This window comes from Dromiciops gliroides, chromosome 3, assembly GCF_019393635.1.
Source record: "Dromiciops gliroides isolate mDroGli1 chromosome 3, mDroGli1.pri, whole genome shotgun sequence".
NCBI classification, from domain to species: Eukaryota; Metazoa; Chordata; class Mammalia; order Microbiotheria; family Microbiotheriidae; genus Dromiciops; species Dromiciops gliroides.
The window spans coordinates 246,442,951-246,465,474 of record NC_057863.1 but is presented as its reverse complement, the minus strand read 5'-3'; the positions used below and the strand labels follow the sequence as shown (position 1 = coordinate 246,465,474).

At 35.8% G+C, this 22,524-nt stretch overlaps 1 protein-coding gene across 1 annotated transcript in view; it reads left to right on the top strand.

Moving 5' to 3' along the window:
- The window catches only part of LOC122748834 (gamma-aminobutyric acid receptor subunit gamma-3), a 383,914-nt gene that overhangs the window by 227,561 nt on the left and 133,829 nt on the right, over window positions 1-22,524 (top strand). The window contains exon 3 of the mRNA XM_043994833.1: window positions 12,544-12,681. Coding sequence (XP_043850768.1) covers window positions 12,544-12,681 — 138 coding nt within the window. The remainder of the gene's footprint in view (window positions 1-12,543; window positions 12,682-22,524) is intronic.

Here is a 22,524-nt window from a genome sequence, read left to right as displayed (position 1 = left end):
TGAGGTTTCCATTTAAATCAGTTCATTTGATTATGTGATATAGAACAAGCCAACCAAATACTCGGTCTCCCTTTGATATGAATTATTTCATTTATTGCATGGGAATCTCCAGGTAACGATCATCAGAGGTAAGATTTGAATCCAGGTCCTCTGACTCAAGAATAAATCCTCTTTCTGCTTTACCTGTTGAAAGGGGAGCATCCATGTGTCATTTTGCTTTGGTTGTGGAATATACATAAAGAATGATGACTACCACCTTGTTAAAATCTTTAAATTGGGGCAGCTAGGTGGCCCAGTGGATAAAGCACTCGTCCTGGATTCAGGAGGATTTGAGTTCAAATCCAGACTCAGACACATGACACACTTACTAACTGTGTGACCCTGGGCAAGTCACTTAACCCTCATTGCCCCACAAAAAAACGAAACAAACAAAAAATAACACCTGTTTAAATCACTTACAATGAAGAAATTATGGAGCTTTTTGTGACTGAATAACTTACATAGATTTCACCCATCTTTTCCACTCATTTCTGCATCATAAATCCTAGATGGAGAAAAACATAAGTTAAAACAGTGTAAGGGACGAATGTAATTAAATTTATTTAGGGTTTTCATACAAGATACTAACTTTACCTTATGCGTTCCTTTTTTTCCCTTGTTAGCCCAAGCAATTGTGAATAGATAGTAGGTGTATTGAAGTTATAACAAACTGAATTTTTATTTGTCCTAAGTAGGATTTATCTGTTGTATTTTTAATCACTTGAATTCCAGACACTTAGGACTCTTATTTATAAATTGTTTCTACATTTCAAAAAAAACCAACCAACACACAACCATTTTTTCTGACATCACCAGCATCTGTCAAAAGAGCTAGCTATTCTTTAAAAAAATATTTATGTATTTTTAAAAATTTTTGGTATAAAACAAGCATTTCTATAACATAGTACAATAAAAATTATTGCAACTAAGAGTGAAAATCTATTATGAAGAACTTACTATTCCTTTTAAATATATAGTAAAGTTATCATGTAAATTTCTAGAGATGGTTATTATTAGACACAAATATATATATATATGTGTATAGATGTATATTTTTATATATGAATATATATACACTCATATACACTTATATACACACATATAGACATACAAATATATGTAAAACCAATCTACAAATACTTCTATTGATCAGTTCTTTCTCTGGATGCAAGTAGCATCTTCTTGCAGTTATTCTTTTTCTATACAGCAGCTGACCTTGGGTTAAGAGCCATATAACTGGTTTGAAATTTTGTTCCTACAAAAAAGAAAGAAAGAAAAAGATAAAGCAAAACATCTTTGGGAGCCAAGTCTGAGGAGAGTTGAAATGAAAACCTTTAGAGTGGGATTTGACAGATCCTAGTTAAAGGTTAGCTATATCGATATGCTTGGATGCTCTCCCATGACCCCAGGATGTAGTTGAATTTGGGGTGTTATAAATAAACCCAGACATCTTTCAGGTGACAAGGAGTTTGGTTTTGTAGCAGGCTTTTCAACATTATAAATGCACTATTGTTCATCTCTCAGCCCACAGAACCAATGCCAAGTCCATTAGAATATATCAAGAACATTATCCCCTAGTGCTGCTGATGGGACATTTTAAAATTTTAACTTTTGTTTCTTTTGTGTTTTTTATGTTATACAAAGGTAATACTCAAATTAATGACTGGTCAACCATTTTTATCTACTTACTTATCTTGACTAGGAAATAAGTGAATGAGTAGATTAAAAAGACTTAGGTATGTACATGTACACACACACACACACATCATTTTACTTTTTTATCTCCTAGACACCATACAGTAATGCAAGAGGATGAGCTGCCACAGACACTGCATTAAATGTCAGATTTTATGATATTCATGATTAAGAATTTTAATTTCAGAAACTTTTTGGGGGGGTTTTAACTTTAACATATAATACTACTCATATCCCTTGTTATTGGATGTAGCTAGAATTAGTGTTAATAATGATAAAAGTATTTTTTCCTCTTAGCATGAGTAGGAGAAAGCAGGGATTATTTCAGACCTATGATTTTTTAGCCTGGACACTATATCTATCCCAGAAGTCATGTGAATTGTTGTCTTAAAGAGTCACTTGGCCCATTAAGAGGTTTTACTAACTTGATCAAAGAACGTATGCAACCAATATAGGCCAAAGGTAAGTCTGAAACTCAGGTCTTTCCATTCTAAGGCTGGCCCACTGTCTACTACTTCATGAATAATACTACGACTAATAAAAATAGTAATAATATTCAGTCAACATTATTGGGGTTCTCTTGTCAAAAAAACTGGAGTGGTTTTCTATTTCCTTCTCCAACTTATTTTACATATGAGGAAACTGTGGAAAACAAGGTAAAGTGACTTTCTCAGGGTCATGCAGCTAATAAGTGTCTGAGACTGGATTTGAACTCATATCTCCTTGAAGTCAAACCCGGAGTTCTATTCAAAGCACCATCTCATTGCCTTTGCAAAATAATAAAAATAAAAATAAATATTTCCTATTTGCTATAGTATTTTATACTCTACAAAGCAGCTTTTCATTTGTTCAATATAATAACTGTGAAGGAAAAATATAAAATTTCTTTCTATTTCATAAATTAAAAACTATTATTGAAGTAATAATATATTTGTGCTTTAAATTTACTACTTTTTCTCAATTTTTTAGATATTTTTTCTGTTACACATTGGTATTGTTTTGGGGCAGTATGGCGTGAAATTCTCTTAAAGGAATTCATAAAATTATATAGAGACATCTAAATATATGGTTAAAGGGACATGATCATTATTATTCAATTCTATAGAAAAATAGAATACTGAAAGTTGCAACCAACCCTGGTATACCATAGTATTTCAGAGGTCCTACTGAATACTCAGCAGTATTTCAGCAAGTGCAAAACTGATGGTACTGTCACTGGAAGATCTGGTCTAGTCTGCCAGCCTAAGCATCGGGAAAGCAAGTTCCTTTGAAGTCAGCTGAGTATAATTGTTGATATGGCGTACATCACCAGTGACAGGAGAAAAAGTGATTGTGATGGATTAGGAAGGCAGCATTCCATTTTTAGTCTTGCATAGAAATGAAATGAGATGCTGAAAAAAATTCTTCCTTATGTCTCTTTCAAAATGAGTTTTACCCCCTTTGCCCTCCACAGGACTCTCAAAGTAGGTCAAATCCCATAACTAAGGCCACTACCATTTAACTCACATCACTCAAAGCAAATGTTACCTCTCCCCAGACAAAAGACTGCTAGGCAATATAATTCTCCTCAAACTAGTGCTGGCTGTTGACCTGTTGGCCTGTACATAAAGGCAGCAGAGTGAAAAAGAAATGGCCCAGAAATAGGTAAACGGATGTCTGGAAGTGAACCTTCAAAGGTTATCTATGTGGACACAAGCGTAACTGCCAACCAGGTACTTCCTCCATTATGCACTGGGACATGGAAGGAGAGCTCACTGGAGTATATGGTGAAAGAGGGATTTTCGAAGGAGTGGGAGGAAGGGAGTCAAGCTATTTTCAGTGTTTTGCTTGAAGGGCTAGAATTTTAAATAATGACACTGTCTGTTGGAAAGAAAATTCAGAGCTCTGGTAATACTAAAGAAGAAATAATATTTTTATCTCAAAGGGTAAGTGAGGGTTAACATCTGCAGATTTTGGTATGAGAAAAATGCTGCTTGAGTATGGAATATTTATGCTTCTGGTTCTAATTTTATGGGCCAAGTGAAGATCTGGAATTAAGGATGGAATGGATGGACAAGGAAGAAAGAAGTATTTGGCTTTTTGATAAATCATGCCAACCATGGAGGGGAGGGCTTGACACCATCTGGAATGTTGTATTTAGCATGAGGTACCACATTGTGGAAAGGACATTGACAACTGGGAAGTATCCATAGAAACATGGTAAGAGAGAGTCAGCTAGGTGACACAGTAGATAAAGCACCAGTTCTGGATTCAGGAGGACCTGAGTTCAAATCCGCACTCAGACACTTGACACTTACTAGCTGTGTGACCTTGGGCAAGTAACTTAACCCCCATTCTCCTCCCCCCCCCGCCCACATACACACACACACACACACACACACACACACACACAAAGAATGAAAGAAAACCTTTGTGAAAGATAGGTTGAAGAAAATAGGGATGTTTAACCTCCAGGAGAGAAGACAGAGGGACATGATAATCTTCTTCAAGTATTTGAAGGAATATCATGTGGAAGAAAGATTAGACTTGGCTGAAGAAAGGAAGACTAATAGAAATTGATAGAGGTTATAGTCAAATTTTGACTTGATATGAACAACAAACTTCTAATAAGTAGACCTCTACAAAAATTGAATGGTATGCTTCAGAAGGTAGTGGATTCTTCCTCTTTCTAGATCTTCAAGCAAAGTCTAGATGAATATTTATCATGGGCATTGTAAAGCATTTTCTTGTTCACATAGGCCTTGAACAAGATGACCTCTGCAGTCCTGTCAGGTTCTAATAATCTATGATTCTCTGATATTCATTGTTAGCAAATCTGAATATGGCCATTAATTATTTCTATTAGCCAATAATGTTTTGAGGCTGACTATAGAAACACAAATAGTGACCTTGGAGTCAAATTCATGATGTCATTATATCCCCTTAACCCCTTTTACTAGCTTTATCATCTTAGACAAATCATCTAACCTCTCTGATACATTTCTCATCTATAAAATGGTTATAACAATGTTTCTCTAATGTAATCATTTTGAGGGGGAAATATTGAAAACTGCAAGGAACTACCTTAATTTTAACTATAATTGTGATTACAATAAGATATTAAAACTAATATTTATGTAGTGCTTTGAGATTGCAAGTAACTTTTAATACAATATCCCATTCAATCTCCACAACAACCCTGGGAATTAGTGCAAGTTATAGGAATTATATCCAATGTTGATTAATTTTATCTAATTCATATTTATGAAGGATGAAAAAAGGGAAATTTTTAGAAAATTGATTTTCACCACACTGTCTGAAAATGATATTAAGTGATAGTTCTGGACTCAATTCCAACATGATTCAGTTGCCCCACATAGATACACTCTGCATTTGAAGCAATTTTTAAATCTTTAAAGATTTCCTCTTCTATTCTGATTTCCATGTTCTCCCAGTAGACAGTTGAACCAGATTAAAAACAAAAAACACATGGAGCTTCTGTAATTTCAAAAAGAAAGCTCTCACATTTTATCAATATCTATATATACAAATGTATATTTATATGTATATATGTGTATTCATATATGTGTGTATATATATATACACATATATATTTGCATGAGAAATGCAAGAAGCAGAAAGGTTAATAAAGGCTTAAATGTATCACAAAGCATTGTTTTCATTTTATACATAAGGAAACAGGTGCTAAGAAGTGGAATGATTTGCCCAGGGTCAAGGATTTGTTGATTATTAGGAGTGTAAGAGGACTTTAAGATCATTTAGTCCAATCCCCTCACTTTATTGATGAGGGAGCGGAATGCCCCCAAAATAAAATGTCTGAGGTAACACAGCTATTTGGTGACAAAGCTGGACTGAGAGCACTACTAGTCAGTAAGCTGACAGAAGTCTGGGATTTTGTCTCTGTTGTTTTTTTATTTCTATAGTACTCTGCAGAATGAAGTAAATACTGTACAATTTTGATGCTAAGGAAGGCAGCACATTATAGTGGAAGATGTGTGAACTTCAAATCAAGGGACCCGTATTCTCACACTGGTTCTGACACTTACTACCCATGTGGCAATTGGTCAAGTCCCATAACATCTCTGAGACTCAGTTCCTTCCTTTATGAAATGAGAATCATAATAATATAGCACCAACTCCCAGCGTTGCAGTGGGAAAAGGTGCCTTGTAAACCTTAAAGTGCCATATAAATATGAAGAGTGGCTGTAATTTTAAGAAAGAAACTGGACATAAGGGATAGAAGAAACCAAGAGATGCTGTTCAATGAACTCTCTTCTTTCTTCTCATTCACTTCCTGCTCCTTGTCTCACTTGCTACAAATATCCAAGGTCGTTGTTGTTTGTCCTTCATTCTCTTTTCTTTTCTTTTTTTTTTTTAGTGAGGCAATTGGGGTTAAGTGACTTGCCCAGGGTCACACAGCTAGTATGTGTTAAGTGTCTGAGGCCGGATTTGAACTCAGGTACTCCTGACTCCAGGGACAGTGCTCTATCCACTGTGCCACCTAGCTGCCCTGTCCTTCATTCTGAAAAAGGACCATGACATCTGGATAATGTTATGACTTGCTGTGAATTGGATTTAAGTGAGGCAGGGCTGTGCAAAGTCACCAGCCTCACTCTCTCCTCCAGAGCCATCTGGGTCCAGTGGCAAGATATACATGAAGATAAATGGAGATGGCCCTGGGTGTTTAAGGTAATTGAGATTAAGTGACTTTCCCAAAGTCATACAGCTAGTAAGTGTCTAAGATCAAATTTTAACTCAGATCCTCCCAATTTCATTTGCATACTCTATCTACTTGCACCACCTAGCTTACTAAGTGGAAGGAAATGAGGACATCCAAGTAAAGACATATAGTCACTTAGTCACCTGCCTTATTCATCAATGATTGTGTAGATTTAAGGAGTAAGAATTACACCTGTGCTTTTATTATTGGTAAGGGACTTCTCTAGTGAGAAAACTTTTGCCAATGTTGATTGGTACTTTCTAAGAAATTTATATAGTTTCTTGTTGTGTTACTTAGCCTTTTTTCAGTAGTGTTCGACTCTTTTTGACCCCTTTTGTTTTTGGTTTGTGTATGTTTTGTTTTTTTGGCAAAAGTACTAAAGTTGTTTGTCATTTCCTTCTCCAGTTCATTTTATGGATGAGGAGAGTGAGGGTAAAATGACTTGCCCAGGGTCACACAGCTCATAAGGATCTAGAGCTGGACTTGAACTCAGGTCTTCCTACCTCTCGATCCAGAACTATCCACAGTGACACCTATCTGCCCAGGCAATTTATAGTCTAGAAGTATTGCTTAGATTACTGAGGTATTAAGTGCCTTACTAAGGGTTACATAGAGTCTTTTTTTTTTTTTTTGGTGAGGCAATTGGGCTTAAGTGACTTGTCCAGGGTCACACAGCTAGTAAGTGGCAAATGTCTGAGACCGGATTTGAACCCGGGTCCTCCTGAATCCAGGGCCAGTGCTTTATCCACTGGGCCACCTAGCTGCCCCGAGTCTTTTTTCAATATGAGTAACCTGCATCCAGGTATTCCTGCCTTCAAAGCCAGTTCCCTATCTACTTCACCACACCATGTCTCATGTGTAGACTTAAACATTTTAAAATAGTAAATTGTTGCTTGCAGTTTGATGCACAGAACAAAAACCATGTAGAATAATCTACTTGATGCAAGCAGTAGTCTTGCCAATTTTCTAAGTACTTCCTCCAAATTTAAATATGTCCCCATTTGAGAAGAGAACAAAGAATTTAGGTTGTAGAGAAAATAGTGATTTCAATGCCTTTCCTTATGATAAGGAATACCATAATATATCTTAAAAGTGCCATATCTTCAGTTGCTCTAATTGGACCTTAATTCTGTATATTATGCCCTAAATACCTTATTGTCACATTGAAATATAATTCTAAATGCTAATAACAACTTTAACAGAAAACATTCTACCAAGGAATAGAGGCTTGACTGCCTTAAGCTCAGGAAGCCTTGGTTGTCAGTTCACCTCTGACACAAACAGGCCTTCTGTATAACCCTGGGCAAGTTACTCAAACACTCATTTCCCCAAGACAATTCTCTGAAGAGTATTAAGTTACAAAGGAAGTGCAGATCTGCGCTGATTGAGAGAATTTCCTTGTTATGAATTCTCTACACCAGTGAAATTACAGGTCTTGGAACAAACGAAATCAAAATAAACCTGTAGGAAAAAGATAAAAAGTTCTAAGACTATTTTCTTGTTTTCAACTATACAATATAATTGTAAATTTCCTAAAGATATTTCTTAATAGGAAAGTGGTAAAACCAGGTTATACAGTGCTTAATGGGTATGGGACTGACAAATAGTATGTACTTAATAAATATTTATTCATTGATTATTTTTGGTTAAGGCAATTGGCGGTAAGTGACTTGCCCAGAGTCACACAGCTAGTAAATGTCAAATGTCTGAGGCCACATTTGAACTCAAGTCCTCCTGAATCCAGGGCTGGTGCTATATCTATTGTGCCACCAAGCTGCCCCTATTTATTAATTTTCACTTTATATTTGAAGTTTCATTTCTCAATGACCAGACACTGCAGCAATTATTATAATACAAGTTGGGCTTACAATTAGAATCCTAGAATAAATACGAAGATTATAAAACTAGGTGAGACCTCAAGGTATTGTCCTTTTCATTTTTCAGATAAAGAAGGAAAATGTGGCATAGGTAACAAGGAGGAGAGGCAGGATTCCATCTCCAAATCCAAGACTTCTTTGGTAACTTTTTTTTTTGATAGCGGCAAGGATCCCATTCTAATATTTTTAAAATTTCCCCTCCTGATGCCCATCAACTGGAAAATTACTGAACAAATTGTTGTACATGATCATGTTGGAATACCCATGTGAAATAAGAAACAATATGTTAAATGCTCTCAGAAAAACCTGGAGGGACTTACATGTACTGATGCAAAGTGAAATTAGTAGAACCAGAACCTTGTACATAGTAACAGTAATATTGTAAGATGATCAACTGTGAATGACTTAATTATTCTCAGCAATACAATGATCCAAGACAATTCTGAAGGACTTATGATGAAAACTGCTATCCATCCCCAGAGAAAGAACTGATGGAGTCTGGAAACAGATTGAAACATAGTTGCTGTTTTTTTTTTTATTTTATTTTTCTTTGTTTTTTATTTTTTTTAATTTTTGGTCTGTGTTCTTTCACAACATGACCAATATGGAAATAAGTTTTGCATGATGACACTTTTATAACTTATCAAATTGCTTACTTTTTCAATGAGGGGAGTGGGGAAGTAGAGAGAATTTGGAACTTGGTTTTAAAAACAAATGTTGAAAATTGGTTTACATGCAATTGGGGGAAAATAAAATACTTGATAAAAAAAAAAACTTTAAAAAAAGAATCTCTCTTCCTGCCTTTCCAGCACAGTTTTTGTTTTGTTTTGTTTTGTTTTTGCAGAGCAATGAGGGTTAAGTGACTAGCCCAGGGTCACACAGCTAGTAAGTGTCAAGTGTCTGAGGCTGGATTCCTCATGAATCCAAGGATGGGGCTTTATCTATTGTGCCACTTAGCTGCCCCCTCTAGCACAATTTTAAAGAATTTCATGTAATGGTCTGTGGCTTCTGATAGATTCTATTCTCTACTAGGTAATAACTTTTTCCTAGAATTAAAGGATGTAGTTAAATTCTTTCACTAATGTGTGGCCATACCTGAGAACTGATGTGGACAGGTAGAAAGTAATGTTGTTATTTCTGTTTTTAAATTTTTGGAAGAGTTTTCTAGGGCAGAATGGTGTTGATTTTGTTTATCCTTAAGCTAGAATGTTGGAATTGGGTCAAGATTTACATTCCCTAGAAGAGAAGACTGACGAATAGGTCATAAAGCCAAAGAAATTTTCTAGATTGTGAATAACTAGATTAGGTTTGGGGGCATCACAAAGCTAATAGATGATAGAAGTCTGGGGAAAGACATAAAGTGTACCGACAACTTTGGCCTATTGCAGTTACTCCTTTAGTATTTGACTGTTCCTTTTTCCATTTTAGTTACGAAAATGGGTAGCATATGTACATAAATACTATATTTTCTTGTTTTTATTTTTTTTCATGGGGCAATGAGGGTTAAATGACTTGCCCAGGGTCACACAGCTAGTATGTGTCAAGTGTCTGAGGCCAGATTTGAACTCAGGTCCTCCTGAATCCAAGGCCGGTGCTTTATCCACTGTGCCACATAGCTGCCCCCATAAATGATGTATTTTCAAGAAGTAATCTATAAAAGGACATTCATTTAAATCTTAAGTATAAAGCTGTAGTGGTGATGCATAATAGGGTGAAGAGTTTATAGAGGAAGAGACATAAATTCTCTTTAATTTGCTCAATTGGGTCAAAGATTTGTGAAAAAATTCTGAATCCAGTTAATAAACTTTATAGTACAAATGTTCTATATTGACCATATGAATAGACTTATCTCCATTAAGAATAAAAGTTTTAGTTTTAGCATGACTTGTATAATTAAAAGTTATGATAGGGACAGCTAGGTGGCATAGTGGATAAAACACTGGCCCTGGATTCAGGAATACCTGAGTTCAAATCCGGCCTCAGACATTTGACACTTAATTGCTGTGTGACCCTGGGCAAGTCACTTAACCCTCATTGCCCTGCAAAAAATAAATCAGTTCTATAGAAATTTCATTAAAATTTTAAGGTAACATACCAAATCAACAGTAATAAAAAGACTAAGGTTTTCAAAATATTTTCTATCCATTATCTCATCTGAGCCTTCGTGTCTTGTGGGGTAGGTACTAACTGTATTGTTATCTCTATTTTATAGATGAGACACCTGAGTCACAAAAATAAAAAAGCATTTACTCTAAGTCTTCAAGCTAATAAATGATGCATTTAGTACAAGAATCTTATCAATCATCCACTATATTACATGGTCTCCCTAATAGGGTAAATCTATTTTTTTCCAGATAGTTATTTGTAATTGTAAGATAAGAAAAAAAAGTCACAGATCATTTTTCAATACATTAACCCTATTTGTATGAAGCCTGAGAGGAGTAATGGAAAAGCACTTCCAGAATACAGGTTAATGTAGAGAAAAGGATCGAAGATTTACATAATTTTTCAGAGAATACTTCTTGGCCTCCAACAGTCATGAAGCTATTAGGACTCCATAATCAAAACAAATGCTATACTTCATGTTTTTAGTCATGTCTGACTCTTCGAAAACCATTTGGAGTTTTCTTGGCAATGATACTGGAAGAATTTGCTATTTCCTTCTCCAGCTCATTTTACACATGAGAAAAGTGAGGCAGAGTTAAGTGACTTGCCCAGGTTTTGGTTGTTTACAATAAGACAAAAGAATCTCTACTGAAGGGAAGCTTAGCTATAAAGAACAATGTTAGTTGGCCATGGGCTTAGCAACAGGAAGAAGAAATGTCCACTTTCTAGGCTGATAAAATAGCAGAGGTATCAACTGTGTAAGTTTTAGAGGAAGGAAGGGAGAAGTTCATTCTCAATTCCAGCAATTGAAAGCAGATTTTATGATACACTATCCAAGCATTTTCTGGGGGCAGCTAGATGGCACAGTGGATAAAGTACCAGCCTTGGATTCAGGAGGACCTGAGTTCAAATCCGGCCTCAGACACTTGACACTTACTAGCTGTGTGACCCTGGACAAGTCACTTAACCCTCATTGCCCCACAAAAACAAAAAAACAAAACAAACATTTTCTGGTTCTGATTTAGTTTGAGACTGACATCTTGGCTCTTAGACAACCAAAGCAAGGATGTATCATCATTAAGGTAGATAAGTCACTCAGCAGAGTGAGGTATGGCCATGGAAGCAAGGGAGCTGCAACTATCATGGTGATGGTGGGTTTCCATTACTGCTTGTTTTCATATATGAGTTCCTATAATACTCTGTGGTTCAAATTTGGAAACTGAGGCTTTGGTCCTGGCTATCCATCATCTGAAATAGCAGAGATGACTATTCAGGGACATGTTTGTTTGTTTTTTCGTTTGATAACAACTGGAGCAAACAAAGAGAAGCCCGCTTTCCCAAACCATAGTAGTAAACAGAAAGAGTAACATCTGTGTTACATATATATAACACACAGATGTTACTTTTTCTCATAAATTTGTATTGTATTCAAAATGCTTCTAAATAATGCAATATATTTGTATATATATAAAATGAATATTTTCCATTTGCATTATTTAGAAGCATCTCAGTTGTTTAGGATTTTCACTTAACGTGATTACTTGGTGAGTACAAAATTACATGTTGAAGTCTTATGTTGTGGCACTACACTTGACTTCAATTGTTATATAAATGTCAATTGAACTACTTTAATATAAAGAGGTGAAAATTATTTTGATTTATTCAACATTTTATTTGAAAAAAAATTGTCTTGCTGCCTATGATTAAGCATCCATTTTCAAGAAGTTACATGTAGTTTAGAAGCAAAAATCTTCCTCTCAAAAATATTGACTATTAGCTCGTCTAAATTGTGGATTAATCAGACATATTAATGTCTTCCCTCCAGAGTTCTGTAGAGAAATATAATATTTCATAAACAATAACTGACATGTGTTCAACATTTTAAGGTTGAAATATGCTTTCCATATATTACATCATTATGTCTTGTTTGGATGGCACCTGCATTTTTTTACATTGCAACTATTTTTAATAGACTCTTCGTAGGAAATCACTGGGAAAAGGCACCTCAACAATTTAATTTCTCATCAGTGGTCATAAAACAAGATGATAGAATTAATAGTTCATGAAATTTCCCCACTAAGTTTCACATTTGTCATGTGTTTTCAGATGGCTACCCCAAGGAAGAAATGGTTTATAGATGGAGGAAAAATTCAGTGGAGGCTGCTGATCAGAAATCATGGCGACTTTATCAATTTGACTTCATGGGTCTCAGGAATACGACTGAAATTGTGAAAACTTCTGCAGGTAGGTACTAGATTCAACAACTCAAAACCAAAGTACTTATTTCAGTGGTTAGCTATTTATTAATATACCCTTATCTTGACACTTTTGGGGTGTTTTACTAACTATGCAAGGACAAGCATGACAACTGCCTTGTTTTATGCTATACAAAAAATGGGCATATTTTTTTTAAAATTTGTATGTACATATATATATATATATAATTTTTGCACTGAATTTATTGATTTGTTTTTATTTAGCATTGTGTGGGCAGAGCCTTAATCTAGGATAACTCTTGAACAGTCTTGTGAAACATTCTTATTTATGGAACTTGTCATCACGATTGATGTTAAATACACACATTTCTACATATAGTATAGGGCAAATTATTTATCATATTTTTTTTCAATACCGAGTGAAAAACATTAGTTTCAGATGACTAGGAAGGGAGGTAGACAAGCAATTTAAGTTTCACTTCTAAGTTCTAGCATAATCTTTTCACCTACTCTGAAATATGTTTCCTCCTTGTACTTCTTTCCTTAAGTTTATACCTTCTAATTGGATTATATCGTGTTGTTGCTGAACTATTAAATGAGGCATAAAAAAGAGATGAATAGGAAGTCATAGATACCCATATCTTTTGCCACATTGCCTTGCCATCATTGTCAGCCATTCCTCGAGCAATTCCTGAGGTTTGTCAAATGTGAAGTCACTGTCATAATATTAAACAGTTTAATGTATACCCATGATACTAATTATTACCATGTGACTGAAGAATTTCATGACAAAATTACTCTGGATGTAGAAATGCTTTTAAATAAATTTGTATTGTATTCAAAAAAACAGAATCTACATATATAAATATATACATATAGCTGAAAAATAGTAATTACTCTTGTGAGGCATTAATTAATCAGTTTAAAGAAAACATGATTGCTTATTTATTATACACAGTCATTTAAAATATTTTGTTAGAGTGCTATAAGGATAATCTTGGTGCTGGGGAAGCTCAGGAGCTCATAGGAGTTGGGGATTATGAGTAACTGAACAAATCTCTTTGAATGGTAATATAATATATTAAATGATCTAATAACCATATTATCATGCCAGTGGTAAGTAGCGTGATTTGTGCTTTAAAGTTAAACAATGATAAAATTTAAAGAATGGAAGTGGAGGAATTTATTGAAATGTATGTTTCAATTTTGACAAATGTATTGAAATGATGTAGATATAGAATAAAACTTCTTCCTTTGTGGAGGTCTGCTGCTGATTATAAATCTGCATTTATCTGAGTGTTGTAATAGTTGAAAGAAAAGTGTTTTTGTTTGTTTGTTTTGTTTCATTTTCCTCCCCTAGAGTACTGTTGTTACATTAGCAAAATCTAGGGGTGCATGGTTTTGGAAAAATTATTATTAAAAATGATCTTGCTTCTATTAAACTATGAACTACAACTCTGAGTTTCCTGGGTTGTGCTCCTTGGTCAAATTCATAACAAGCAATGGTTAATTTTGTTTAAGCAAGGACAAACCTAAGTTTCATGAGTAGGCAACTAATAAAGGTGACAAGAATAAAATGGTGGAAATGAATGTAAACTACTGATGTAAAGAGAAATGAGAATAAATTACTAAATAACTAAGATGTTTATTTGTTGTATTGGTAGTACCATGCTAAGTGTAGCTGAGATGTACCAGAAGCCACAGTGACTGCCCACAAAGGTTTTAAATCTTTACTAAAATGCGTGTACACATACATGAAACAATTAGAGAGCAAGAAGCAGTTATTGGCACAGAGTGCTGGATCACAAGTCAGGAAGACCTCAGTTTGAAACCTGCCTCAGAAACTTATTAGCCACATGACCCTGGATGAGTCACTTAACCTGTATCTGTTTCATATTTTACATATGTAAAATGTCTACCTCCAGGTTAAATACTACCATCAATACTCATAATGGTGTCACGTGTGCTTAAGTAGTATTGGGCAGACATGAATCGCACAGGATAACTTACAAAAAATTATAAACCTCTAAATAATTTTCTGAAAAAAAATGCCAAGCAAAAGGTCAGAGTAAGGGTTTTATAGATTTAGTAAATATAAATTAATGAAAGTTAACATCTATTCCTTTTATTTCCTCTAATTGATGCCTCTAATTGATTGCTCCTTAGAATCTATCTCTCTCTTCAAAGGGGACCTTAGTGGCCACTGTCTTCCTGAGGCCTTTCCTTATACCCCAACTCCTAATTAGTAGTGCCTATGTGCCCCCAGAAAACACTTTGTATTTTATATTAAATCTGTGGAATGTGCTTTTTGCCCTTCTCCATACCCCTTCCCCTAGAATGTTGTCTTTGTATCTCCCATGACCAAGTCAGTGCTTGGAATCTAGTGGTTGTTTAACACAGGTTTATGAACTGATTCGCTGATTGGTTGACACTAATTTTTCCAAGTTTGTTTCACATTCAGTACAGTAACCTTCCTAAAATCATCTTGGAAACATTAGTCACATAAATTTACAAATAGTACCATGACGCCTGTTTTATATGTCTTGGTGTAGATGGCTCTTTTTTGTTGGTTGGTTGGTGGGTTTTATTTTGTTTGTTTGTTTGTTTTTTGTTTTTCTGAAAGAGAATTGAGGAAGCACTAGAGATGGTTTTTGGTGTCTATCTTTGATGTTGAAGTAGATTCTTGTTGGTGTTTATTTTATTACCGGATTATAAGACATCACCTCTTTCAGGAAGTGAACATCCTCTACCTTGTTCCAATCCTACCTATCCTTCAATGTCCAACTCATCAAGATCACTACCCTAAGGAAGCCTTCCTTGACCATTCTGCTCCTCAGTGACTACTCTCTCCTTGGGTCTCCCATAACATTTATTCTTTTCCTGTTAGTTACATAATAATACGGTTCTTTTTAAGAGCCCTTCTGTTGCAGTGAAATCTCTTTCTAGTTTTTATTATTTTATTTTTAATTTATGGAATAAAACAAACATTTCCATAAGATAATATAATAAAAAGATGATTGGACATGAAAAAATTCTATCATGTTCCACTTGCTATTGTTTTTACATATAAAATAAAAATTATCATGTAAATTTCCTCTCTCTCCTTCCCCCCACCTTCTGAAGTATGTCATCTACTCTCCAGTCAGATTGAAAGCTTCATGAAACAGGAAAACACATCATGCATTTCTTTGCATTTCCCACAGTCACCTAATATAGACATTCACATAAAGCTAGCAGCAGCATTTTCTCTGCTACCTACTTTCCCCAATTACTGAGCACTGGTCCATCAGGTGTTAACAATATAGTAAGCACCTCCCAGCCTCCTGGAGGATTTGTCCCAACTTTCATAAACCCACACAAGGGAATGCACACATTCACACATTCTCACATATACACACCCCCACCTCTCCATCCCTAGACTCAATGACCTTGCTGATAACACCACAGATGTTTTTCTATGATTTAGTTATTTGTTGGTCTGCTTTAATCAAATGGCACAATATTCTGTTCCTCAAACATGGCAACAATATTATAGATTGAATGTTTCTTCTCAGCATTCTCTATTCCTGACATTGTTTAAAAAATATAAAGTCTGTCATCCCCACCAGCATTACTGGTTGGATTTCAGTGGGGGTTGGTAAACTTGAATTGGGTAAATAACCTAAGCAGTTTGTAAACACTCCATATTGCATTTTCTTTTTTTCTTTCTTTTTTTTAAAATTAAATCTGACATTGTCCTTCCCCTCAGAATCACAAGGTCATTATATTGATAGCTCTTTTGTGTTCTTGTTTTGTTTTTTTTTTAACTGGTTCATAACACACCTAAGTGTTAGTTTCTCTAAACATAAACTTTTAAGAAGGCCCTTACCTATAAAAGTGTCCATGTGGCCCAATGGCCTTTCTTTATTGCTGCTCCAGGCCATAAAGTTCATATTTTTCTCATGATTCAATAAGTTCTTCAGCAGAGGTGTTGACACACACACAGAGCTTCTTTATAGAACCTTCTGTATTTTCCTTAAAAAGATGAAACTGCTTCTGTTAAATTCTTAAAAGATAGTGAACTTCCTGATCCTTAGCAAGGTTCCTTCTGAATCAGTCTTCATTCCTTCCCATAATCTGAAACTGAAAGGATTGCTGTCATGATCTAATTATTCTGAAACAGAAAAACAAAAAATAGGCATCATCTCAGCTATTGAACAGTAGTAGAGCAAATGTTAAATTTGGGTTGGTGATGAGTTGCCAGAGAGTATTGTCAAGTAAATGAAAGGAATCTTTTTTTTTTTTTTAATTATAGCTTTTGTTTAGAGAGGGTTGAATGGGGAGGAGCCTGGTCCCAGTAGGGCCAGAAACTGGTTATTAGGAGAATAGGAATTTATACTCAGCATCTGAAATGTCTCCTTGAACTTTACTTAGCCTTTCTCTTCCTCAATTGGCCTATAAATATGCTTACTTCCAACCCAGTTATTCTCAAAGGTTTCTATGACCCATTTGAGGATGTTCCACTAAAGTGCTGCTCTTAAAGTCAAGAAGAACTGTCTTTGAATTTCATTTCTGAACATTATTAGTTTCATAAAAAGGTTACTTAATGTCTCTGAGCCTCAGTTTCCTCATCTGTAAAATATATATTCTCTAAATTTTTGCAGGTGTAAGATGTAAACTCCTGGAGGACAAATATTTTTTTTAATTTACTTTGCATTCTCAATACCTAGCATAATACTTCGAATATAGTACTTACCTGATACATGTTCATTTGTGAATGTTCACAAGATACATTATCATTGTTTGTATAGTCTCCAGATCAAGCTAGCTCCTCTCTTATTAAATTACATTTAGAGTGATAGAATCAGTTATAGGCACATGTGAAGAGAGGCACTGACAAGATGATTCTTGTTCACAGCAGTTCCCTGTATGGTGGTGTTGCTCAGTCTTTTTTCATGCATGCTGATCCTATTCAGGGTTTTCTTGGCAGAGATCTTGGAATGGTTTGCTATTTCCTTCTCCAGTTCATTTTATTTGTTTTTGTTTTTTGTTTTTGTTTTTGTTTTTTTAGTGAGGCAATTGGGGTTAAGTGACTTGCCCAGGGTCACACAGCTGGTAAGTGTTAAGTGTCTGAGGCTGGATTTGAACTCAGGTACTCCTGACTCCAGGGCTGGTGCTCTATCCACTGCGCCACCAAGCTGCCCCTCCAGTTCATTCTAAAGTTGAGGAAACTGAGGCAAATAGGGTTAATTGAATTGGCCAGGGTCACATAGCTTTATAGTGTCTGAGGCCAGATTTGAACTCAGGAAGATGAGTCTTTATAATTCCAGGCCTGGAACTCTATCCACTATACCACTCAGCTGGCCACATGAATGGTGAGGGGACTTGAAACTATCCCACCCAGAGATGGTAATTCAACAGAGCCAAGAAGGAAGCTCAGAATTCTAAGAGGGAGAAGGGGAGAAGGGAGGCGGCATTCCAGGTGTTGAGTATGATCTGCGCAATAATTCAGAGAGGGTAAAAGTAATATTTGATTTTTGGAACAGCAGCCATCTAAAGTATAGTTATTCAGTCAGTCAATAACCATGTTGTACCAACCATGTACCAGATGCTGGGAATATAAAGAAAAGAAAAAAGAAAGAAAGAAAAAAAAAACAGGGGCAGATAGGTGGTGCAGTGGATAGAGTACCAGCCCTGGATTCACAAGGACCTGAGTTCAAATCTGGCCTCAGACACTTGACACTTACTAGCTGTGTGACCCTTGGAAAGTCACCTAAACCCAATTTCCTCAACAAAAAACAAACAAAGAAAAGAACCATTCTTGCTCTTGAGGAGTTCTAGTAGGGGAGACATCATACTAACAACTATGTATAAATAAAATATATCCTGGATAAATTGGCAGTAGTTTTAGAGGGAAGTCTATAGTGTCAAAGAGAATGAGAAAAGGTTTCCAGTAAAAGATGAGATTTTAGCTAGAACTCCAAGGAAGTCAAGGAGGGCTGGCTATAGAGATAAGGAGAGAGAGAATTCCATGCATGGGGGACAGTCAGTAAAAATGCCTGGAATTAGGAGATTTTTTTTTTACATGAGAATTAGGAAGGGAATGATTGCCACTGGATTATAGATTACTTGAAAGAGAGTTAGGTATAAGAAGATTTAGAAAGGGGACATGGGAAATGGACAGAATTTGAATGCCAAACAGACTTTTATATTTTATATTGGAAATGAGAGAGAGCCAATGTAGTTTGTTGAATCATTTGGGGGTGGAGGCAGAACAGATGACATGATGTCATATGCTGACAGATGAATAGAGGATGGATGAATGAGGATAGATTCAGGAGATTCAATCAGAAGTCTCTTGCTGTATTCTATGCAAGAGGTTATTAAGGGCTGGGGAAAGATGTTGGCTTGAGAGGAGAGAAGTAGCATATATGAAAGATGTTAGAAAGGTAGAATCCAAAGGACTTGGCAGTAGCTTAGATATGGGGAGAGGAAGGTGAAAAAGCCAGTCTCACAGTCTCTTAGCCTGCCTGGACCTATTTCCTCATCTGTAAAATTAAAATATTGGACTAAGTGACCTTTGAGGTCCTTTTGAGGTTTACATTTTGTTTATTTTTTTTTGTTTGGTTTTGGTTTTTGTGAGGCAATTGGGGTTAAGTGACTTGCCCAGGGTCACACAGCTAGTAAGTGTTAAGTGTCTGAGGCCGGATTTGAACTCAGGTCCTCCTGAATCCAGGCCCAGTGTTCTATCCACTGTGCCACCTAGCTTCCCCTTGAGGTTTAGTTTTATGATCCTATGATGATTATTTTGGCAACTATAGGCTGGATTGGATAGCAAAGAACTTGGAAAAAGAAAAATAATAAGGAGGTTATTGCAAGATTCAGTTTGAAAGCTGAACAATCAATCAATAACCAAGCATTTTACTAAGTCAGGAAGACCTGAGTTTGAATCCAGCCACAGTTATTTCCTTGTGCCCCTGGCCAAGACGTGTGCCAGGTATTATGTTAGGCAGAGAGGATAGAAAGACATAAATCAAACAGTCTCTTCCCTAGAGGAGCTTACATTCTAAACAGGGAGATAGCATGTCCAGATACATGGATATAGGAGCTAGAAACAAAACAAATGTAAGGGAATTTTAAGGGAGAGATAGGTTCTAGCAGCCAGGGAACATCAGGAAAGGCCTCATGTAGGAGAAAGCCCTTGAGCTGACCCTCAAAGGGAATCAGAGATAGCAAGATGTCGTGGTGAGAATAGAGTACTTTTCTCACATCAGAGACACACTACACAAAGGCACAAAGATGGAAGATATCATGTCCTGGTCAAACCTAACTTAGCTGAAATGAAGACTATGGGAGGTGATGTCATATATAAAAAACAGGAAAGGCAGGGTGAAGCCAGGTTGTTATAAATTTGAAACAACAAACAGAGGAGTTTTTATTAGATCCTAGCGGTAATTAGGAACCGATGAAGTTTATTGAGTGCGTGTAAAGGGGTGATGTGAGCAAGACCTAGGCTTTGGGATTAATTCATTAGTAACTGTTTATTGGTAATTCTATGTAAACTGATGGTTTAGAAGAACAAGGAACTTGAGGGAGGGAGACCAATTAGGAGGTTAATTAAATAATTCAGGATAGAAGTGAAGAGGGCCTGAACTTGAGTGGGGGTAGTGTGAATGCAAAGTGGAGACACATGCAAGATATGTGATGGAGGTATAATTGATATGGCTTAGCCATCAGCTAGGTACATATGCTGAAGGAGAATGATGAGTGAAGGATGACTGCAATTATGAATATAGGAAACTAGAATAATTGTGGTACTTTCCACAAGGCAGCTATGTGGCATACCAGGCCTTAAGTCAGGAAGATGTGTTCAAAATGAGCCTCGGACACTTACTATGTGACCCAAGGAAAGTTGATTAACTTCTGCCTCCATATCTTCAACTGTAAAAATAACTGTAGTTCTTTCCAATTATCTCCCAGGGTTGTAGTAAAGATCAAATGAGATAATGTCTGTAAAGAAAATAGTACAGTGAATGTCTGCCACATAGTAGGCCATGACTCATGGTAGGCACTAAATAAATGCTTGTTTCCTTTCCCCCTACACACTCCACAGATATATAGAAATTTACAAAGGGTAATGTTGAGTTCCATTTTTGATGTTCAGAATTTAAATTAAATTTCATATTAGATTTGACTCATCAGAAGGAATAGTTTACCTCTCAGATCTATGGAGAGCAGAGCAATTTATGACCAAACAAGAGATAGAGAATATTATGAAATGCAAGATGGATGATTTTTAGTACATTATATTAAAAAGGTTTTGTACAGACAGAGGCAATGGAGCCAAAATTAGAAGGGAAGCTGTAAGCTGGAAAACAATTTGTACAGCCAGTGTTTCTGATAAAGGCCCCATTTCTAAAATATATAGGGAATTAAATCAAATGTATAAGAACCCAAGTCATTCCCCAATTGAGAAATGGTCAAAGGATATGGACAGGCAGTTTTTAGATGAAGAAATCAAAGCTATCTATTGCCATATGAAAAAATGCTCTAAATAACTAATGGTTAGGGAAATGCAAATTAAAACAACTCTGAGGTACCACCTCACATCTATTAGATTGGCTACTTTGACAAAAAGGAAAATAATAAATATTGGAGAAAGTGTGGAAAAATTGGAACAGTAATGCATTGTTGGTGGAGTTATGAACCGATCCAACCATTCTAGAGAGCAATTCAGAACTACACCTAAAGAACTATGGGGCTGTGCATACCCTTCGATCCAGTAATACCACTACTAGGTCTGTATCCCAAAGAGATCATAAAAAAAGGAAAAAGACCCACATGTACAAAAATATTTATAGCAGGTCTCTTTGTGGTAGCAAAGGATTGGAAATTGAAGGAATGCTCATCATTCAGGGAATGGCTGAACAAGTTGTGGTATATGAATGTAATGGAATACCATTGTGCTGTGAGAAATAATGAGCAGGAAGATTTCAGAAAAACCTGGAAAGACTTTATTGGACTGATGCTGAATGAAGTGAGCACAACCAGGAGAACAGTGTACGTAGTAACTGCAACATTGTATGATGACTTGACTCTTCTCAGTAGTGCAATAATGCAAGACAATTCCAAAGAACTCATGATGGAAAATGTTTTCCACACCCAGAAAAAAGAACTGTGATTTCTGAATGCAGTTTCTACTTTATTATTGTATTGTTTTTTTTCTTTTTTGAGTTTTTTCCTTTTGTTCTGATTCTTCTTTCACAACATGACTAATGCAGAAATATGTTTAATGTGATTGTTCATATATAACCTATATCAGATTACTTTCTGTCTTGGGGAGGAGGGAGGGAAGGGAGAGAGGGAGAAAAATTTGGAACTAAAAAACTTATGAAAACAAATGTTGAAAAGTATATTTAAATGTAACTGGAAAATAATAAATTATTTTATGATAAATAGATTTGACTCACCATTCTAAACTGTAAAAATGTTGTTTCTATTGTCAAACATATTAACAATATCTCCTAGCTTTATACCAGCTTCAGGTTTGATAAATATGCTGTTTATGTCTTTGTGCAAATTCTTGATAAAAAGATGATTGGATCCAGGCTGAGTTCAGAGCACAAACTGATAGGTAAGAGGGAGCCATAAGAAGTCCTGCCTAGACTAAAATGAATGAGCCAAAAATCAGCAGGCAGTTACCCAGCATGTATTTGGGGTACTCACTTGCTTCTTCACTCCAGTCAGTGCTTACCCTGTAGCTGTAACAACCATGACTCATGTTTTTTGAAATCATGTTATAAAGATTAATGAAATTCTGTTTGTAAAATGCTTTATCCATATTGGCTCATTAATCCTCAGACCTCCTTGTGAGGTTAGGCTATGGAATTTG